This window comes from Rattus norvegicus, chromosome 12 (genome assembly GCF_036323735.1).
Source record: "Rattus norvegicus strain BN/NHsdMcwi chromosome 12, GRCr8, whole genome shotgun sequence".
NCBI lineage: Eukaryota > Metazoa > Chordata > Mammalia > Rodentia > Muridae > Rattus > Rattus norvegicus.
The window spans coordinates 47,118,863-47,134,412 of record NC_086030.1 but is presented as its reverse complement, the minus strand read 5'-3'; the positions used below and the strand labels follow the sequence as shown (position 1 = coordinate 47,134,412).

General features: G+C 50.3%; 1 protein-coding gene across 2 annotated transcripts; it reads right to left on the bottom strand.

Moving 5' to 3' along the window:
- Positions 1–814: 814 nt before the first annotated feature.
- Mlec (malectin) lies at positions 815–15,495 on the bottom strand. Of its 2 annotated transcripts, NM_001013983.1 has the most exons (5): positions 15,130–15,495; positions 8,516–8,694; positions 7,837–8,013; positions 7,697–7,754; positions 5,019–5,993 (listed from the first exon to the last, which is right to left on the bottom strand). In NM_001013983.1, the coding sequence occupies exons 1-5, from the start codon at positions 15,359–15,361 to the stop codon at positions 5,764–5,766; spliced, it is 876 nt and encodes a 291-aa protein (NP_001014005.1). In that variant the 5' UTR covers positions 15,362–15,495; the 3' UTR covers positions 5,019–5,763. The 2 variants fall into 2 exon arrangements, with proteins under 2 accessions (XP_063127422.1, NP_001014005.1); XM_063271352.1 differs by lacking the exons at positions 7,697–7,754; positions 7,837–8,013 and having other exon boundaries at positions 815–5,993; positions 15,130–15,422.
- Positions 15,496–15,550: the final 55 nt, after the last annotated feature.

Genomic DNA, 15,550 nt, shown 5'->3' with positions numbered 1-15,550 from the left:
CAAAGGCTCACTTGAGGATTGCTACAGTTAGGCTAGCTGAGGGAGAGCCTGGGTTACAGGTGGCCGACTTGACCATTTACTAACCTGCCTGAGGTAGGTAAGTGACATTAAGCCTCCTTCCTGCACTCTGGCCTTCCTCCTGCCAGGGAAGGGGAAGCAAGAGAAATGTGCTGTGGCTTCGCTTTATTGTAGGTGGCCTCAATGGAGGGCACAGACAGAAAGACACAGCCTGAGGCCTGATGTGCCTTTGACCAGAGGTCAAGGCTGAGTATTCCAGTCTGAGTGAAACAAACAACACTGGAACTTGATTTCTCCTGGAGTGCCGGCTCAAGTGGTCAGATGAGGATTTGGGAGGAAGTGTGGACCAGTTTGTGTCTGGAGGTCGGATGACAACCTGTGGGATACCGGTTCTCTCTTCCCATGTGTGCTCTAGGGTCTAAGTCAAGCCTTAGGCTCGGTAGCAAGGACCTTACTTGCTGAGCTGTCTTGCTGGCCCCACACTAGCCCTCCCCTTCTCCCACATTCCTTACCTTTACCTTCTATTATTATTGTATGTGTTTGGGGGAGGGGTCCACAGCATGTGTCAGTTCTCTTCCTCCACACTGCGGATCAGGTTCTGGTCATCAGTCCTGGTGGCCGCTGAGCCATCTCCCTGGTCTTTAGTGGTGGGGGTGGAGTCCAGACTGACAATCTAACGGAGTACTTAACTGAATGTGGTCTTCAATTCCCAATCCTCCCAAGAGTCGGGATGACCAGTGTGTGCTACTGCAGCCAGCTTACCCCTTTGTGAGTTAAATTCAATCTCCACACAGCATCACTGCAAATTGTTTATTAAAACACAAAGCAATGGACAGTGAAAACATCCTGACTTCTTACTTTTTGGTGGGAGTGGGTGGGGCATGGAAGGGATAGAGACGGATGGAGACAGCCCAGAAGGAGCGACAGCTCTACCTACCCCTGCTGCTTTCCTGGCCAGCCAGGTTCAAGGTCCCTCACTACACCTTGCCACGCTGCTGTAGATGCATGGCGTGGCCGAGTCAGGCTGGCCTCGCAGGGAGAGATGGAAAGAATAAAGCGCTACAAAGGCTAAGGACTTGACGCCTGCTCTCCAGAACTGGATTCCACACAAAGCAGCCAAGTTCATACTGAGGGACAAGCCAGGCTGGGCCAACAGTGGTTGAAGAGGCTACCCTGAGCTGAGAATGGACAGCCATCCAATCCTGGGGGAACTTTGAGAAAAGGTAACGTTCCGTAACTCCAATGAAGGAACTAATCCAGGGTCAAATTTCTTTTCATTCCCTGGATCATGGCACACCAGGAAAGAGAAGAGCTAAGAATGTCTCTTTTCCTAGTTTTGCCATGACATCTCTCCTTGCCAAGTCTCCCCTCCCACCTGGCACCGTTGAGGCTTCCTGACAGTTGTCCTTTGAAAGGACGGGAAACGCACTCCAGTTTGTTGTTGTTTCCCTCAGACTGAAATAAAGCACGAAGCTCAAAATAGAGGTGAGGATGGAGTTCTGCTCTTCCCGATGCTGCGTGCTCCCGTCACACAAGACTGCTGGATGTGAGCGCCAAGGCTTCTCTGCCAGCTTCCACAGGCACTACTGTTCCCGGCCCCTTGGTTTTACACTCCTGAGAGAAGCCCATCCCAAGAGATGCGCTCTGTTCTTTTCCTGCCAAGCCAACCAGTCCCCAAGTCTGCTCTTACCACGATGATCTGGCCACGGAGAGCAAAGGAGGCAAAAGCAGCCCAGGAAAGACACATCGGCCGGCCAGCAAGCCATACACATACAAAGGAACTGGCCCTCCCTGGCAACTGACCACAGCACTACGCTAGTCAGCTACCATCATCAGGAAACCTAGCCCTTGCTCCTCTCCTGTGTTGGAGAATCTAACAGTTTTAGTTCCACCTGGAGGATAAAGCTGCCCTGAGCTCTCTGCGTGAGCAGTAAGGCTTCTTTGCAATTTTCTTAGCACTCTTTGATCCCTAATTACATCTTCCCTAGAGGAGAGGCTGAACTCTTCTGCCATCTCTGAGCAGATCCTGGGTGTCTGCAGTCTGTCTGTGTATCTTCAGTCTCACCTGAGAATCACCTTCTTCAGAGGCCACAGCAGGAGACCCAAAGTCACCTCCCTAGCTGTCTTTTAACAGCAGAAGCATCTGTTAGGTCTCTCATTTGAAAATGCTCACATGCTCTCCTAGGTCTTTATAGAGTCACAGAGAAGTGTCACATGTGGTGGCCACAACTCCATTAAGGTTCCCCAAGGCAAGAAGACACTTGAATTATGTCGGAGTAGGCCAGCAAGGAGGGGGAGAGAAAGGGAAACAGCCCACAGCAGGGACTATCAGACCCCTGCCCAGACCTGAATCTAGAGGGGATGCCCACCTGACTCAGAGCAGGAGAGGAAAAGGCACTGTGCTGACCGGGGCTGACCAGTTCCCAGGGAGGAGAGAGAACCCACTGACTCCCTACTGACTCCTCCCTGGACTCCGAAAGGTGAGCCAGTTTCTAAGAAGAGGGCTCTGAGTGCTAAGAGAAGGAAATACTGCGGCTGTTTTCTCAGATCCTTAGCTAAGACTCTAGACCAGGCCAGGCTTTCCCAGCAGAGGCGGGAATGAGACAAGAAGGAGAAATTCCTTAAAACAGAAGCTTCTCAAAATTAAAAAGTCAAACCACAATTCTAAAACTGCTCCCAGCCACACAACGCAGGAGTCAAACACAGCTCAACCCTACCCATCTCACTGAGGTTCACGTGACCCTGGGATCTCCTACTCAGCAGGAGCAGGAAAAAAAGGTCACATACTTAGTCAACAGGCAGTGCCTCTCACACGATGGGCCCTTGAGGGCTGCCTTCTAAACTGCCAGATCTGTGGGTGTCTAGTGAGCAGCTCCTCCTCAGGACTGCAGACTTTCCAAACAACAGATTTAATGGTTTAGGGGACATGAGTCCCACAAACCATTTCTTGGCACAATACTTAAGATAGTTTGAATAAGACCTAAAGCAAGCAGGCAGAGGCCAGCTGGCCCCTGACTGACCTCATCCACACTGAACCTGCAGACTCAACCCAGCTGTCCTCAATTGCTCCTCCCAAAACATTCACAGAGCCACCCTCTGCTATCTTGTCCTTCTCTCTACATCCCGGGCCAGAGGATAGCTCAAAACAGAACCCCTGAGCCTCTCCAGCCCACTCCCCGACTGGCACCACTCACAGCTCCCAATCCCAGGCAAACTCCTTGTTCTAGCTCAAAACACAGAGGGGAACAAACAGTGCAAAAAGCAACATGAACAATGGAGTCATTCTTGACACACACAATACGAAAATAAAAATAAAGCCTGCCCCACCCAACCCCTTTAACCCAAACCTCCCGTACCTACATCATCTTGGAGGAAGGGAAAAGCTTTCAAGTTCAAGGAGAAGCAGCTCTTAGTAGCTGGGCGGGCTTGGCTTAGGGGAATCTACCCCAGCCCCTGCCACACTCCTTTCCTTCTGTTTCGTGGCTTCCCTTTTAGTTTTGTCAGCTACAGAAAGATGTTCCTTCCGTTTAGACACAACTGGAGGAAAGCCAGTAGACCCTGTCCCTATCCCTCTGGGAAGGGGTGGGCTTGGAAACAGAGGCAGAAACTGAGCTGCTTGGCTTACAGTACCATTAGGAAATGGCCCCAGGAGTCAGGGTTTCCTTCTGCGACTCTGAGTCACCAAAGGGATGGGTTGGGGTGAGAAAGCAGGACCCCTCCCTCCCCAGAGACCCAGGCAAACAAGGCAACGAGAGGCAGCTGTTCTCCCTCTTCTCCTTTAATGTGCTGACAGTGGCCCATAGGTTTGTAAATAGTGATGGACCAGGACCCACAGCCACTGGCAGCTGCCCCATTAGTCAGGACATCTGCTGCCCAAGGCAGGTCGTCCCCAAGACCGGTAGTACCTCATCCTGTAGAAGCAGGACCTTTGCAAGCCCTCCAGGAAGTGCTCCTGACAGCAACTTCAGGCCACAGCCGTGCACTGCCAATTCAGTACCCTAGGGCTAGCCTGAGTCACAGAGAAAATAGACGACAGTTCTCAAATGACTGAGTGCTGGCCTGGAGTCACCATTAGAAGGCAAAGTCAAGACATGGCCCAAGAGCTACCACATCACACAGCTCAAATGTCTGATAAGGCAGACCTAAAATTTAAACACATTCAGAAATATGGGCCTGGCCTGAGACTGACACCGCTCCAACTCAAGCTGAGCAAACCCCGCTGCTTCTGACCTAGAAAACCCCTTCCATGGCAGCTGGGCTGTCCCTCACTGTGCCTAACTGACAGACAGATGAAGGTGACCAAAAGAAAGATGGGGGACACAGAAACTTCATCTCCTACAGAGGTGTTTACTGGGAATTTGAGACAGACACTTTGATGCTAAAGTTAGACATTCAGAGCCTCCAGAACTACGGCCGACGAGGAGTCTTTCAGTCCCATCGTACTTGGATGGAACTTAACTGCTACTGGACGGGGAGGAGAGGGCAGCAGAGCGTACTGTTCTGATCAATGAGGAAAACAGCTGGGCTGGTGCAGCCAGTCTCAGTTCTTTGGGGTGACTCTAGGCATAAGCCTAAACTAGCTGAAAGAGGACAGAGGACACGGGGACAGATGGACATTAGATTCTGGACATTCTAAACAGTGGTCAGTCACTTAGCAGGGCTCAAGTCTCTGAGGTTGCTAACATAAGCCTTTTCTAATCCAAAGACCAGAAGAGACTTTTAAGGTCAAGTGTTCTGTTGCTGCAGGCTGGAAAGCATCCCTGTCCCCTGGCAACACGACCCTACGGAGGGCCAGTGAGAGCTGCTGGCTCAGGAACTCAGGGAGGGAGGTACCAACAAGTGAGGTGGTGGAGGGTCAGACACCCCAGCAGAGAGAACGCCAATGTCCTATCTCCTGCCCAGTTTTGACAATGACTTAGCTCTATGGTTGAGAAGTGAGAAATTTCAGATGAACCAGAGTAAGAGAAAAATCGAGAAGAAATCAAATCCTCAACAGGCACTGAAATCAAAACCATTTGTTGAGTAACGAGCTGTAGGTGATCTGAGGATCGACACACACTAGTCGTCCTGGGCACCAGATGGCCCTCTAACTGGCCACACCAAGATGGGATGACAATGAAGGGGCGTGAGGCGGAGCCGTCCACAGATCAACCTAGGAAGGCTTCCCAGGAAGGACACACTGACTCTTTTCCAATCCTTTGCTTTTTCCTGTCCTTACCTCCACGCACATACTTGGAATACCATGAATTCTGAAACCACATTTGGACATAAACTCAGAACACACCCAACTCCCACTGAGGTCTTTCCAGGCTAGGTGACATTTTCCCGCTGTTTGTTAATGTCTAACCTAAAAAACCAGGAGCTGTGACTGCTCCGAGTTCAGAGTCCTCTCTACTAGGTATATATATAGTGAGGATCCTTGGAGAAAAAGGATCCACTCACCTAAGTACCCCATAGGAAAAGAGCGCTGGGGGCCAGCTAGGCAGAGTAGGACTGAGCAGCTCTGCGGCCAATGTTGGTGGGTCGACCCCACTCACACTGCTTCTCTTATCTCTTTTCGTGTGTGTGTGTGTGTGTGTGTGTGTGTGTGTGTGTGTGTGTGTGTGTGCGCGCGCGCACGCGTGCGCGTGTGTGTGTGCTGTTTGACTTGGTTTCTCTTTTGCAAAACACTGTGAAGAATACAGAAACCAACATGGCTGGTTTCTTTCCCCTCCCATCCACCCTGCTGAGGATGGTCATTTGTTCTCACAAGCGGCAGAGGCAGAAGAGGGTTGGAATGAACACTCCGAAGGCCACCAGAATAGGAAACATGAGGCTGCTGTTGTCCGAGGCGTAGGGGTTAGGTGTGCGGGGGCCTGACTGCACCCTGTTCTTGTTGGTCTGTCTTTTGAGATTAGACCCCTCATCATATTCTTCCTCTTCCTCCTCCTCTTCTTTCTTCTCCAATCCTGGATGAGGCTGCAGCTTTGGCACATCTAATAAAAACGAAAGAAAATACCCTGTAAGTACACTAAGACCCAGAGCGTTTCCATGAGACCATTCAGAGCAGTGAATGAAGCACACTGGAGAGCCCTGTGATCTAGCCAGGGCCCATAGGAAGGGAGAAAGTCTCAACCTCAACAGCAGAGCACAGGAGCAGTGGTCACACGGCAGTTATACTAAGACAGTAGTGTAGGGCCTTCCTCATGGGAAGGTTACTGCCCCTTCCTGCCTTACTTCTTCAAAACTCCAAGAGGCCACAATAGGCAGGGACAGTGATCTGACAATTAAAACTTATTTCAAAGTCTTCCTCGTCCTTCTCTATGTCCACATTCCTTCTGACACAGACACTGAAGGGCTGATCTACGAGGCTCAGGTTCCCAGACTCACCATGCCTCTGCCCTGACTCCTGTGGAACCCAAGCAGAGCCTGTGTAAAGTATCACCTTCCTAGAAGATACGGATCAGCACTGAGCAGGGAAGGAAGGTATCAGCACAAGGACCAGGGCTAACGGGATGGCGCCATGCTGGAGAGCACTGGCTATTTTTGCAGATGACCTAGGTTCAGTTCCCAGCACCCACATGGTTGCTCATGCCACCATGGCATAACCGAAGTTCTAGTTTCTCTTCAGAGCTCTGAAAACACTACACACGTGATACATATACAACACACACACTAACACAGTTGCACAAGTACATGCCAAGCACATGCACACTGATAAAATACACATAAAATAAGTCTAAAAAAATTAAGGCTACGATAAGACAGGAAATAGCACAGAGAAAAGACAGAGGACAAAACCCAGTAAGATCAAGCTCTCCCTGCAAAAATCAGCTGGAAGGCCGGTCGGCAGGCAGAGTAATTAAACCCTGAGCAAGAACTCTATCAAGAGTGATCCAAGGAGACACTGACAGTGAGCGTTACCTTGGTGTACTGTAGCAACACAACCAAGCCACAGGGACGCTTATGTTTGTCTTTTTCTCCAAAGGACTAGAGCCCAATCCACAAATGAAACAGACATATTTCAGATAATTCTAGGACGTGTGTGTGTGTGTGTGTGTGTGTGTGTGTGTGTACAAGTTGTGGGGTCAGTTCTCTCTGTCTAGCATGTGGGTCCTAGGGAACATATTTAGGTCACCGGTCTTAGCAGTGGGTGACTTCCCAATGAGCCCTCTTGCCAGTCCGCAGGTGATTCTAACCGAGTAAAATAAGGGTGGGGACTCCGAAAGGAGCCATCCCAACTCATAGTGCGGTTTACAATCTGTCACAGAAGCAGGGTGTGGGGTCACACCTTTACTCCCAACACTAGGGAAACTGAGTCAAAAACAACAGCTTGGTCTACACAGTGAGTTCCAGGACAGGCAGGACTAGAGAGACTCTATCTCAAGGGGAGGAAAAACAAATGTTGTCAAAGACCAACTGTTGATTAAACAGGCAGGATGAACAGACCTGACTTTAACCTTTTGTGGCCAGCACTATGTGAAACTTTGTCCCTATTCATCTGACTCTGAGTTCCCCATAATTTGGTTTTAAATATTTCCAAAATAATGACCAGCCAAATTACCTCAAGCACTCATCAACCATATCCTTCAGTGCTAGACAAGAAGCAGAAGTAACCCTGGGTTCGGTCCCCAGCTCCGAAAAAAAGAAATTTAAAAAAAAAAAAAAAAAAAGAAGCAGAAGTAAAATCCTGACTTACCGTCTACTGTCCCAGCCATTATGTAGAGTGCACAGACTTTGGGATTGTCATAGTACCCCTAGGAGAGAGAAACGCACAGTCAGGCCACGGGGCAGCAAACACCTCCATCTCCCTTCGACGAGAGGCACAGTGACTGTTACCTTGACGAACTCGATGTAGAGCTTCCCAGTGAAGGTAGACACCTCCCCCTGGACACTCAGCTTCCCCTTTCTGATGCTCATGGGGATGATTTCATCATGAGCCGTGCTGTGGCCAACACGGTCAAAGATGTCTAAGTCTTTCACCACAACATGGCCATTTAATCGGACATCAAATACCTTCCAGGATTAAAAAAGAAAAGACAAATGTTAACACCACCAGCTTCAAATCCTGTCAAGAAGTTAGACACTATGTACCTGCTTGGGCTTCATAGCTTAAGTTATGGCTCTGGATATACTCCAAGGTGGCTGCAGTTCTTCACCAGAGCCAACAAAGTCACAACCCTTTACTGCCAAGGTTTTCCATGCTGGCCTTACAGGGGGACAGGAGACAGGAGAGCACCAGGGAAAACAATTGGGGGATAAGCTGCTGAGAATCAAGGAAGGAAGTGAGCAGAAGGTTCCTAAGAGTACCAGTTTTGTTACCAACCCCAAGACTGGTAGAGCCAATAGGCAAGGGGATGCAGCTTCTCTAGGTGGGAGGATCCGATTTTCCCTTGGAGCTCACAGTTCCTCCCTTATGAGGAGGCCCACAGGTTTCTACTCTGGCCTCAGAGGACTGAAGTGTTCGAAAGCAGCGGTGTGTCACTGGTCAGGTAGGAAGGAACCTGAGCACCCTCACCTTCTGCTGAGACTGTGCGAAGTAAACCTCAGCAAACTTCAACACCAGCACATAGTCCCCCTCCTCCTTGACAGGTACTTCGTAGCCAAAAGTCTCTTCATTGTACCGCTCTGTCTGATAGAGGATCTGGTCCTCTGGGGTGGAGCGCAGGATTGGCAGTTTCATGCCATAGTCTGAGGCTAAGGAGAACACAAGGAGAAGCACGTCAGAGGCAAGACAAGGAGTAGCGAGGACCGCCAGAGCATTTCCAGGGCAGCACTCTGATAACTCTCAGTGAAGGGCCACGCTCTCTGCATCTGGTTCCAGAGAGAGTTCACACAAAGACAAGAATCAGATGGCTGCTGACACGGAGGAGAAACATCAAAGAAACCAAACAGCAATCACTTCAACAGAACCTTACACGTAGTTCCTGGGCATGCTGGGAAAAGGGTGGAAACAAGTGAGTCTCGTTCTTGACATGAAGGGAACGAGATGCTGCAGAGTTCTTCAAGGAGAGTCGTGGGGAAAACCTCCAGAGACCACTGAAAAACCAGCAACTCTAATCGGTTCAAAGGAATTTTCTCAGTCTAAACCAACCTGGATTATCCACTCTCACTTTTACGTTTACTACATTACTCACTACATATAATAACTAGCTGTACTTGCTGCTGCTGCTGCTGTTGCTGCTGCTGCTGTTGCTGCTGCTGCTGTTTTTCAAAATTTTTATTCAAAAGGTTCCTCAGTTGGCAAAGATAAACAGGCTCCTAAAGGAGAGGAAGGAGTCCTGCAACTTCCTCCCGATGCAGCTACCTCACATGCCAGACTGAGAACTCACCTCCGCTGCCCTCCCCTCACCACTGCCTCGGTTAAGCAACAGGAGAAATGTTCTACCAAGGCTCAGCACAGTAGCCACTTGGATAAAGCACTGTACAGCGGCAGGGCCAGCGTGACAAGGAGCGCTGCACCCTGCACAGAAGTCTGCCTCGAGACACTTGCTGGTCTCCAGAGCCGCCTCCCCGTTTCTAGGGCTGACAAGGGTAAAGGAATCCTCTACAGCCCCAGTCCTCTCGGTAACAAGTTGTAAATGTGCCCCCCACAAACAAAACAAACTAAACTAGGATCTTTCCAAAGACATACCACCCTCCAGTCCCAAGAGAAGAATACTCATGCATCTGACAGGGACAATCCTGACGGGTGCTTTTCGCATACACACACAGTGAGGCTTGCCAACATCCAATAAAATCTCCCCCAGACTACTTCAGGAGTGTGCCTTTTCTCTGCACGAACTGAAGATTTTAAGTCCGCCTTCCACCTGAAGACACCTGACACCTGATTCTTTGACAGATGGGCAGACCAGCCATGACTACACTACCCTGAGGTGTCTGAGCTTATCTGAGTCACTACCTAGAACATAATGCTATAGTGCTATCCTCCAGGTCACCATCATTTCAAAGGAAAAGGACCCGACAAAAGGTGAAAGATGAACTCATAGTCACAATGACTAAGGTCAAGTCCTCAAAAATATAAACACACGTGTTAACAGTTCCTGTAAGTGCCATTAGCCTTGTGATCAGCTGCACACAGGAGACAACAGGACAGGAAACTTGCTGTAGTTTTGTCCTCAGACTCTTCTCCCTGTGTCTCCTCAGGAAATCAAGACGCACGCACGGCTTATGCTTACAAAGGATGTGAGCTAACACGCCCCAGCTCCTTCCCAACTGGCTACTTCTCTTCCAACTGGGTGCCAAGAGTTTCCTTCTCCCAGGAGGGCTGGGACTCCTGCAAATCTGGAACGTTAGCTAGATTTTGTTTATTGATACACAGAAAATGCTGTTCCTGTGTGGACCCCTCACCCCCCAATGGAAAACTTGAGAAGTCAGCAGCGGTGCTGTCTGTAGCAGTCTCGGTTCCACAGCTTAGAAAACTGCCAAGTGAGCAAGACTTACACAGTTGGGATTAGGTTTAACTGGTTTCCCTTTAAGCCCAAGTGGCTGTCCTAAGAGATCTGCCATGAAGTCCCAAGAGACAGAGTAGCAAAACCAGGGTTTTTCTTCCCTCATTAGCCTTTATACACTGACAGCTAAACAGGCTCCTTTCATAGACTGCGTGTACAGTCGGCACGCTGCTGAAGCTGGCACAACACTGCTCAGTTAACCAGAAAGGAAGGAGGCCAAAGGCCTATGTTCTATCTGCTCTGAGGGCAGCCAGGCTCTGGAAAACCCAACCCAGCCTCAGAGTAAGACAGGCCTGGATTTGAACCCTGACCCTACCAGCTCCTATTGATGCTGAACTAGTTGTTTCTTTTCGGTCCATTTCCTCAACTACAGTATGGGGTTATCACCACCCCACAGAACTGCAGAGGCGGAGACACCTGGAAGAATCTTAGCAGATGGTCCCTCGAGGGGACAGACAGAAGATAAACAGGCAGAAATGCCCGCTGGGCAGACAGGCAGTGAGCATTAAAAAGAACACCTCTGCTCTGGGAGTTTAGAAAACAGGGTAGCAAGCCCAGCACAGGAGGCAAGGCAGACAGAGCGCCATGAGCTGCAGGTCAGGCAGGTCTACAGAGCTAGTCTCAGGCAAGCAGGGCTACACAAAGAGTTCTTGTCTTAATAAATAAATATGAAAACATTAAAAGGAGGTAATGAAATGAATTAGAAAGCCACAGATGAAAGGAAAATCTGCATCCAGCAGGAACATGTGGGAAGCACCCACCATAAAGTACCAAGTACACCTATGACCCCAGACTCAGGAGGGTGCCACAAATTCAAGGCCAATCTGGACCAGGATGAGACCTTGTTTAAAAACAAATAAATGAATTGCTTCCTCTAGTCCCCGACACTAGATTCTTTTTCTCAATCATTTCTTTTTCAAGAAAGGTTAATTTCTGATCATTTATGAGGAATGATAGAGGCAAGGAACCTATGACCTGAACCCTCTACCTGTAAACGTCAAGAAACATTCCCACTAGCAACGGAATAGCAACAGAACTCTACACAAACCTCTGGCCATCAGCAAACCATGACTCTCCCACCTCCCTTCTGCCTCATACCCCACCGAGCTCTTACCTCCTCAAGGCTAAATCCTTCCTTAGCCAAAAGGCAGCCCCCAAAAGGGTCCACTTTAGGGTTAAACAGTAAGTCACCTGACCGGCTCAGGTCTCCAGATATTTCTCCCTCTGGACACCCATTCTGACCTACTTTTAATTTCATGTAAAAGGTCACCAAACGGCGAAGAAAGAAAGGACAGTAGCAGCATTTTACCCTCCTCTGGCCAGCAGACCTGTGAGAGGCACCTAACATGTGACAGTGTGACTGTCGGGAAGGAAGACAAGGCTCAGGGCAGTAAGCAAGGTCCTCGAGCCATAAATTCTAGAGGGGTTGGATCTCCTTAAGAAAAGAAAGAGTGTCCCCTAAACCAAGCCAAGAACTCTGTGACCTGTACGTATTATAAAATACTCAATAGCAGGATCTAGTCATCACGGGCAACCAAATCAAGAATCTGGAGAGTCAGGCCTGGTACAAGCCTGTGATCCCAGCACTTGGGAGGTAAAGACAGAATAATCAAGAGTTCAAGGTTATCCTAAGGCTACATGGTTAAGTTTGGGACTAACCTGGGCAAACTGAAACCTTGTCTCAAGACAAACCAACGTCAAAGCCCCCCCCCCCCACGCACACCATGTGGCAGCACTGTTTACAGTAGTACTCCCATCTGCTGAACTGAAGCACTCGGTATAAGATGCCTTTCCACGCTGTGAACACTAGCCATCCCAGGGCAGAAGAGAAAGCCAATAAACATTTATCAAGTGCCGTTAGGAGCATAAGCCACTGGGTGGGTACCCCAGGCCACTCAGTTACAAGAATGCTGAACTACTAAGAATGCAAGTTCAAAATCAGGCCAAACCCTTATCTGGACTAAGCTGGCAACAAATCTCTGAACTCACTCAACAGAAAATGAACTTTCCTCAGCGCTGCAACAGTGTTACAGCCATGTGGGAAGGCACGAGGGCCAGAGCTCCCAATCAGCATAAATAGCTACATGAGACAAGGGTCTCCAAATAAGGGGCACACCCTGATCCGGAGAGGGAAAGGCGTGTGAGCAGCTGCTCTTCCCTTGGCAAGGCCAACTCCTCAGCACAGAAGAAACTAGAAAGCTGATGGCTAAGGGGAAGCATAAGCTTATCTGGGGCCTACACCTGATGCCAGGAAGCACTGCACTGCTCTTAGGAAACTGTAAGTTCTAATACACGCTAGCCCAAGCCACAGTAGTGTCCCCCACTCTTCTTTCTCTCCATGCCTTAGTGCCAGCCACACCCAAACAAGCAGACAGTCTGGGGCAGGGGGCCTTCATTTCTGCATCACCCCAAATGCTAGTGTCCAAACTGGGATTACACTATGAGGAGTCTGGTAGGACACCCCAACACACACATACACGCACACACACACCTGGGATTACACTATGAGGAGTCTGGTAGGACACCCCAACACACACACATACACACACACACACACCTGGGATTACACTATGAGGAGTCTGGTAGGACACCCCAACACACACACACACACACACACACACACACACACACCCCTCTGGGATAACACTATGAGGAGTCTGGTAGGAGACACACATACACGCATGCACGCACGCACGCACATGTTCTGGCCTCCAGGGAACTACAATCCAAGGACACAAGAGCCTGGCTGGCTACCGAGCACATCAAAACTAAATCACCTGTACCAACAACTTAAAAGCAGGGTTTCTGAGTAAGAGCGGAACCAGGACTAAAGATGACAATCTTCGGTCTTCTGTACTGGGGACCCAACAGTAGCACAATGGAGCTAGTGTAAAGCTGGGTATCTGAATGAAGAAACCAGCTGCAACTGCTCTCACCACCATTATCTCAAGAGGCAAAGTCCACCAACTGTCTGGTTTCCTCAGGAGCTCCTTCCTCTCTGCCCACAATCATGAGGAAAGAGAAGCACCAGCAACAGAGGCAGTAATGACCCTGCTGTTACAAAGTCTGGCTTTGGCTGCCTGATCTGGAGCCCTGACTCAGCGGAAACCAGGTTCCTGGGACCTACATGCCAGGGGACCTACATGCCAGGTCTAAATGAATTCCAGGACACAGAACTACAGAAAACAGCCCCATGCACCAAGGTCCTTACATGTAAAAAAGCAATCAATTCTGGTTTCTTGTGTGAAACAAACTCTCACATTGTAGCCCTGGAATTCTGGCTGACCTGGAGCTCCCTATGTAAACCAGACTGGCCTTCAACAATCAGGGAGGGACTTGCCTGCCTCGGCCTCCCAAGTGCTGAGATTATAGGTGTGTGCCACCACATCCAGATAATACACACACAACAGAACTCTCAGGACACAGAAACTAAGTCAAATCCTTCAGTAAAGCTAAAAGAGCCACATACAGACACTGAAAAGAAGACCTGTTGTCCAGAAAGGCATATGGCCAACTAGGCGGCCTCGGCACCCAGTATACAGCATCAATCTCCCAGAACATGAAATAAGGAATATCTTTCCTTTAACTTTTAAAGTTTTATGTGTATAGCGTTCGGCCTGCATATATTCTGTGTGTGCACATGTGTGCCTGGGACTATGGAGGTCCGAGAGCACACTGGATCCCTGGGAAATGCAGTTACAGACAGCCTTAGTGTTTGGGTCCTCTGGAAGAATGTTCTGTCACTCTTAACTGCCAAGCCAGCTCTTCAATCCCCGAATTTCCTTCTAAACCTGTCTTTCAATCCTACCTGTGGAAGAACCTAGAGTAGTTTTCTCCAAAGAATGGATTGTGGGTAACCTCTAACAGAAGCGCCTGGGGCAGAACCCAGCCAGTTAAGTGAAAGAGAAAAGTTTGTTGACTAGGTCTAGAGACGGTCCCCAGGGACCTGTTTTTTAACCATCTGCCCCTCGGGATTTTCATTTGGCCACTGTAAACTGTAAAAACCACTTTCCCCCCTAAACTGGAATCATACTTCTTGGATCACCCGGGGGCGTGGGGGAGGGTCATTGGAATACGCAAACCTTACATAGGTTGACCTCATGGGCAGGATGGAGTTTCAATATATCGACACCCGACGGGTGGCTCTTACTTTTAAGCATACAAATTCCAAAGGAAGGTAGGGGTGGGTGCCACCGCCAAACTTTCCCGGACTATCCCCTTCGAAGATCCTCTGCTCTTCTGGCTAAGAATCAAGCCCCACTCCCGGAGAAAGGGGCCCGGGAAGCGGGTGATTTATGGGTGGGCAAGAATCTACTGGAAATCGTCGCGATGGTAGAGCAGTGGGAATCGGTGACCTACAACCTGCGAGGCCTCCAGGAACCAGGCAAAAGGCCACCCCTGGCCTTTACATTCCCAGCTTGGGTGGGATGAGGGGCTGAGAAAAACGCCAGGATGAAAGATCTAAATATAACTTCTCGCCAACTCTATGCCTCGATGGGATCTCGGTGGCAGCTTCGAGCCGGAGCTAGGCCCTGGGCTCTAGCCGGGTCCCTGGGAGACCTGCAGAGAGAAACTTCGTTCCAAGGATGTGGTCTCGCGGTCGAGAGGAAGGGGCTCGAGGCCCGCGGCGGCGCCCTGCTCCCAGGCCGCGGATCCCAAGGCTCGGCCGAGGGGCTCTCACCTCGGCCCACCCGGCCTTCCAGAGGGTCCTTGCGGAAGTGGATCCCGTGCACGTCCACATGCGCCTCGCCGCCTGCGTTCACTGCCCAAATGACGCTCTCGGGCAGTCCGGCCCCAGCGGCGCCGGCCACGCCGAGCCCCCGATCCCGGAGCTCCGGCGGCAACAGCAGCAGCAGCAGCAGCAGCCGGAGAAGCGCCACAGCGGCTCCCTCGGCTGCCCGGGGCTTCAGCATGGCGGCCACCACTGCGGGGGCAGCCCCTGCCGACCCTCGTCCTCGGCCGGCCGCCAGGCCGCCCCCGACTCAGTAAAACAGCGCCACGGACCGTTCTGCCTCAGCAACCCGGGACATGTCGCTCTCGGGCCTCCTCCTCAGCCTCGGGTGCCGCCTCCCACCTCAGGAACAACCTACCCCTCCGCCCAG

Bases quoted from the DNA above. Each gene is read 5' to 3' on its own strand.
- Mlec (NM_001013983.1), bottom strand. From the start codon at position 15,361: ATGCTGAAGCCCCGGGCAGCCGAGGGAGCCGCTGTGGCGCTTCTCCGG. The intron at 8,695-15,129 runs GTGAGAGCCCCT...TGTTCTCCTTAG, and splicing joins GGAAGGCCGGGTGGGCCGAG to CCTCAGACTATGGCATGAAA. The intron at 5,994-7,696 runs GTAAGTCAGGAT...CGTTTTTATTAG, and splicing joins AATGGCTGGGACAGTAGACG to ATGTGCCAAAGCTGCAGCCT.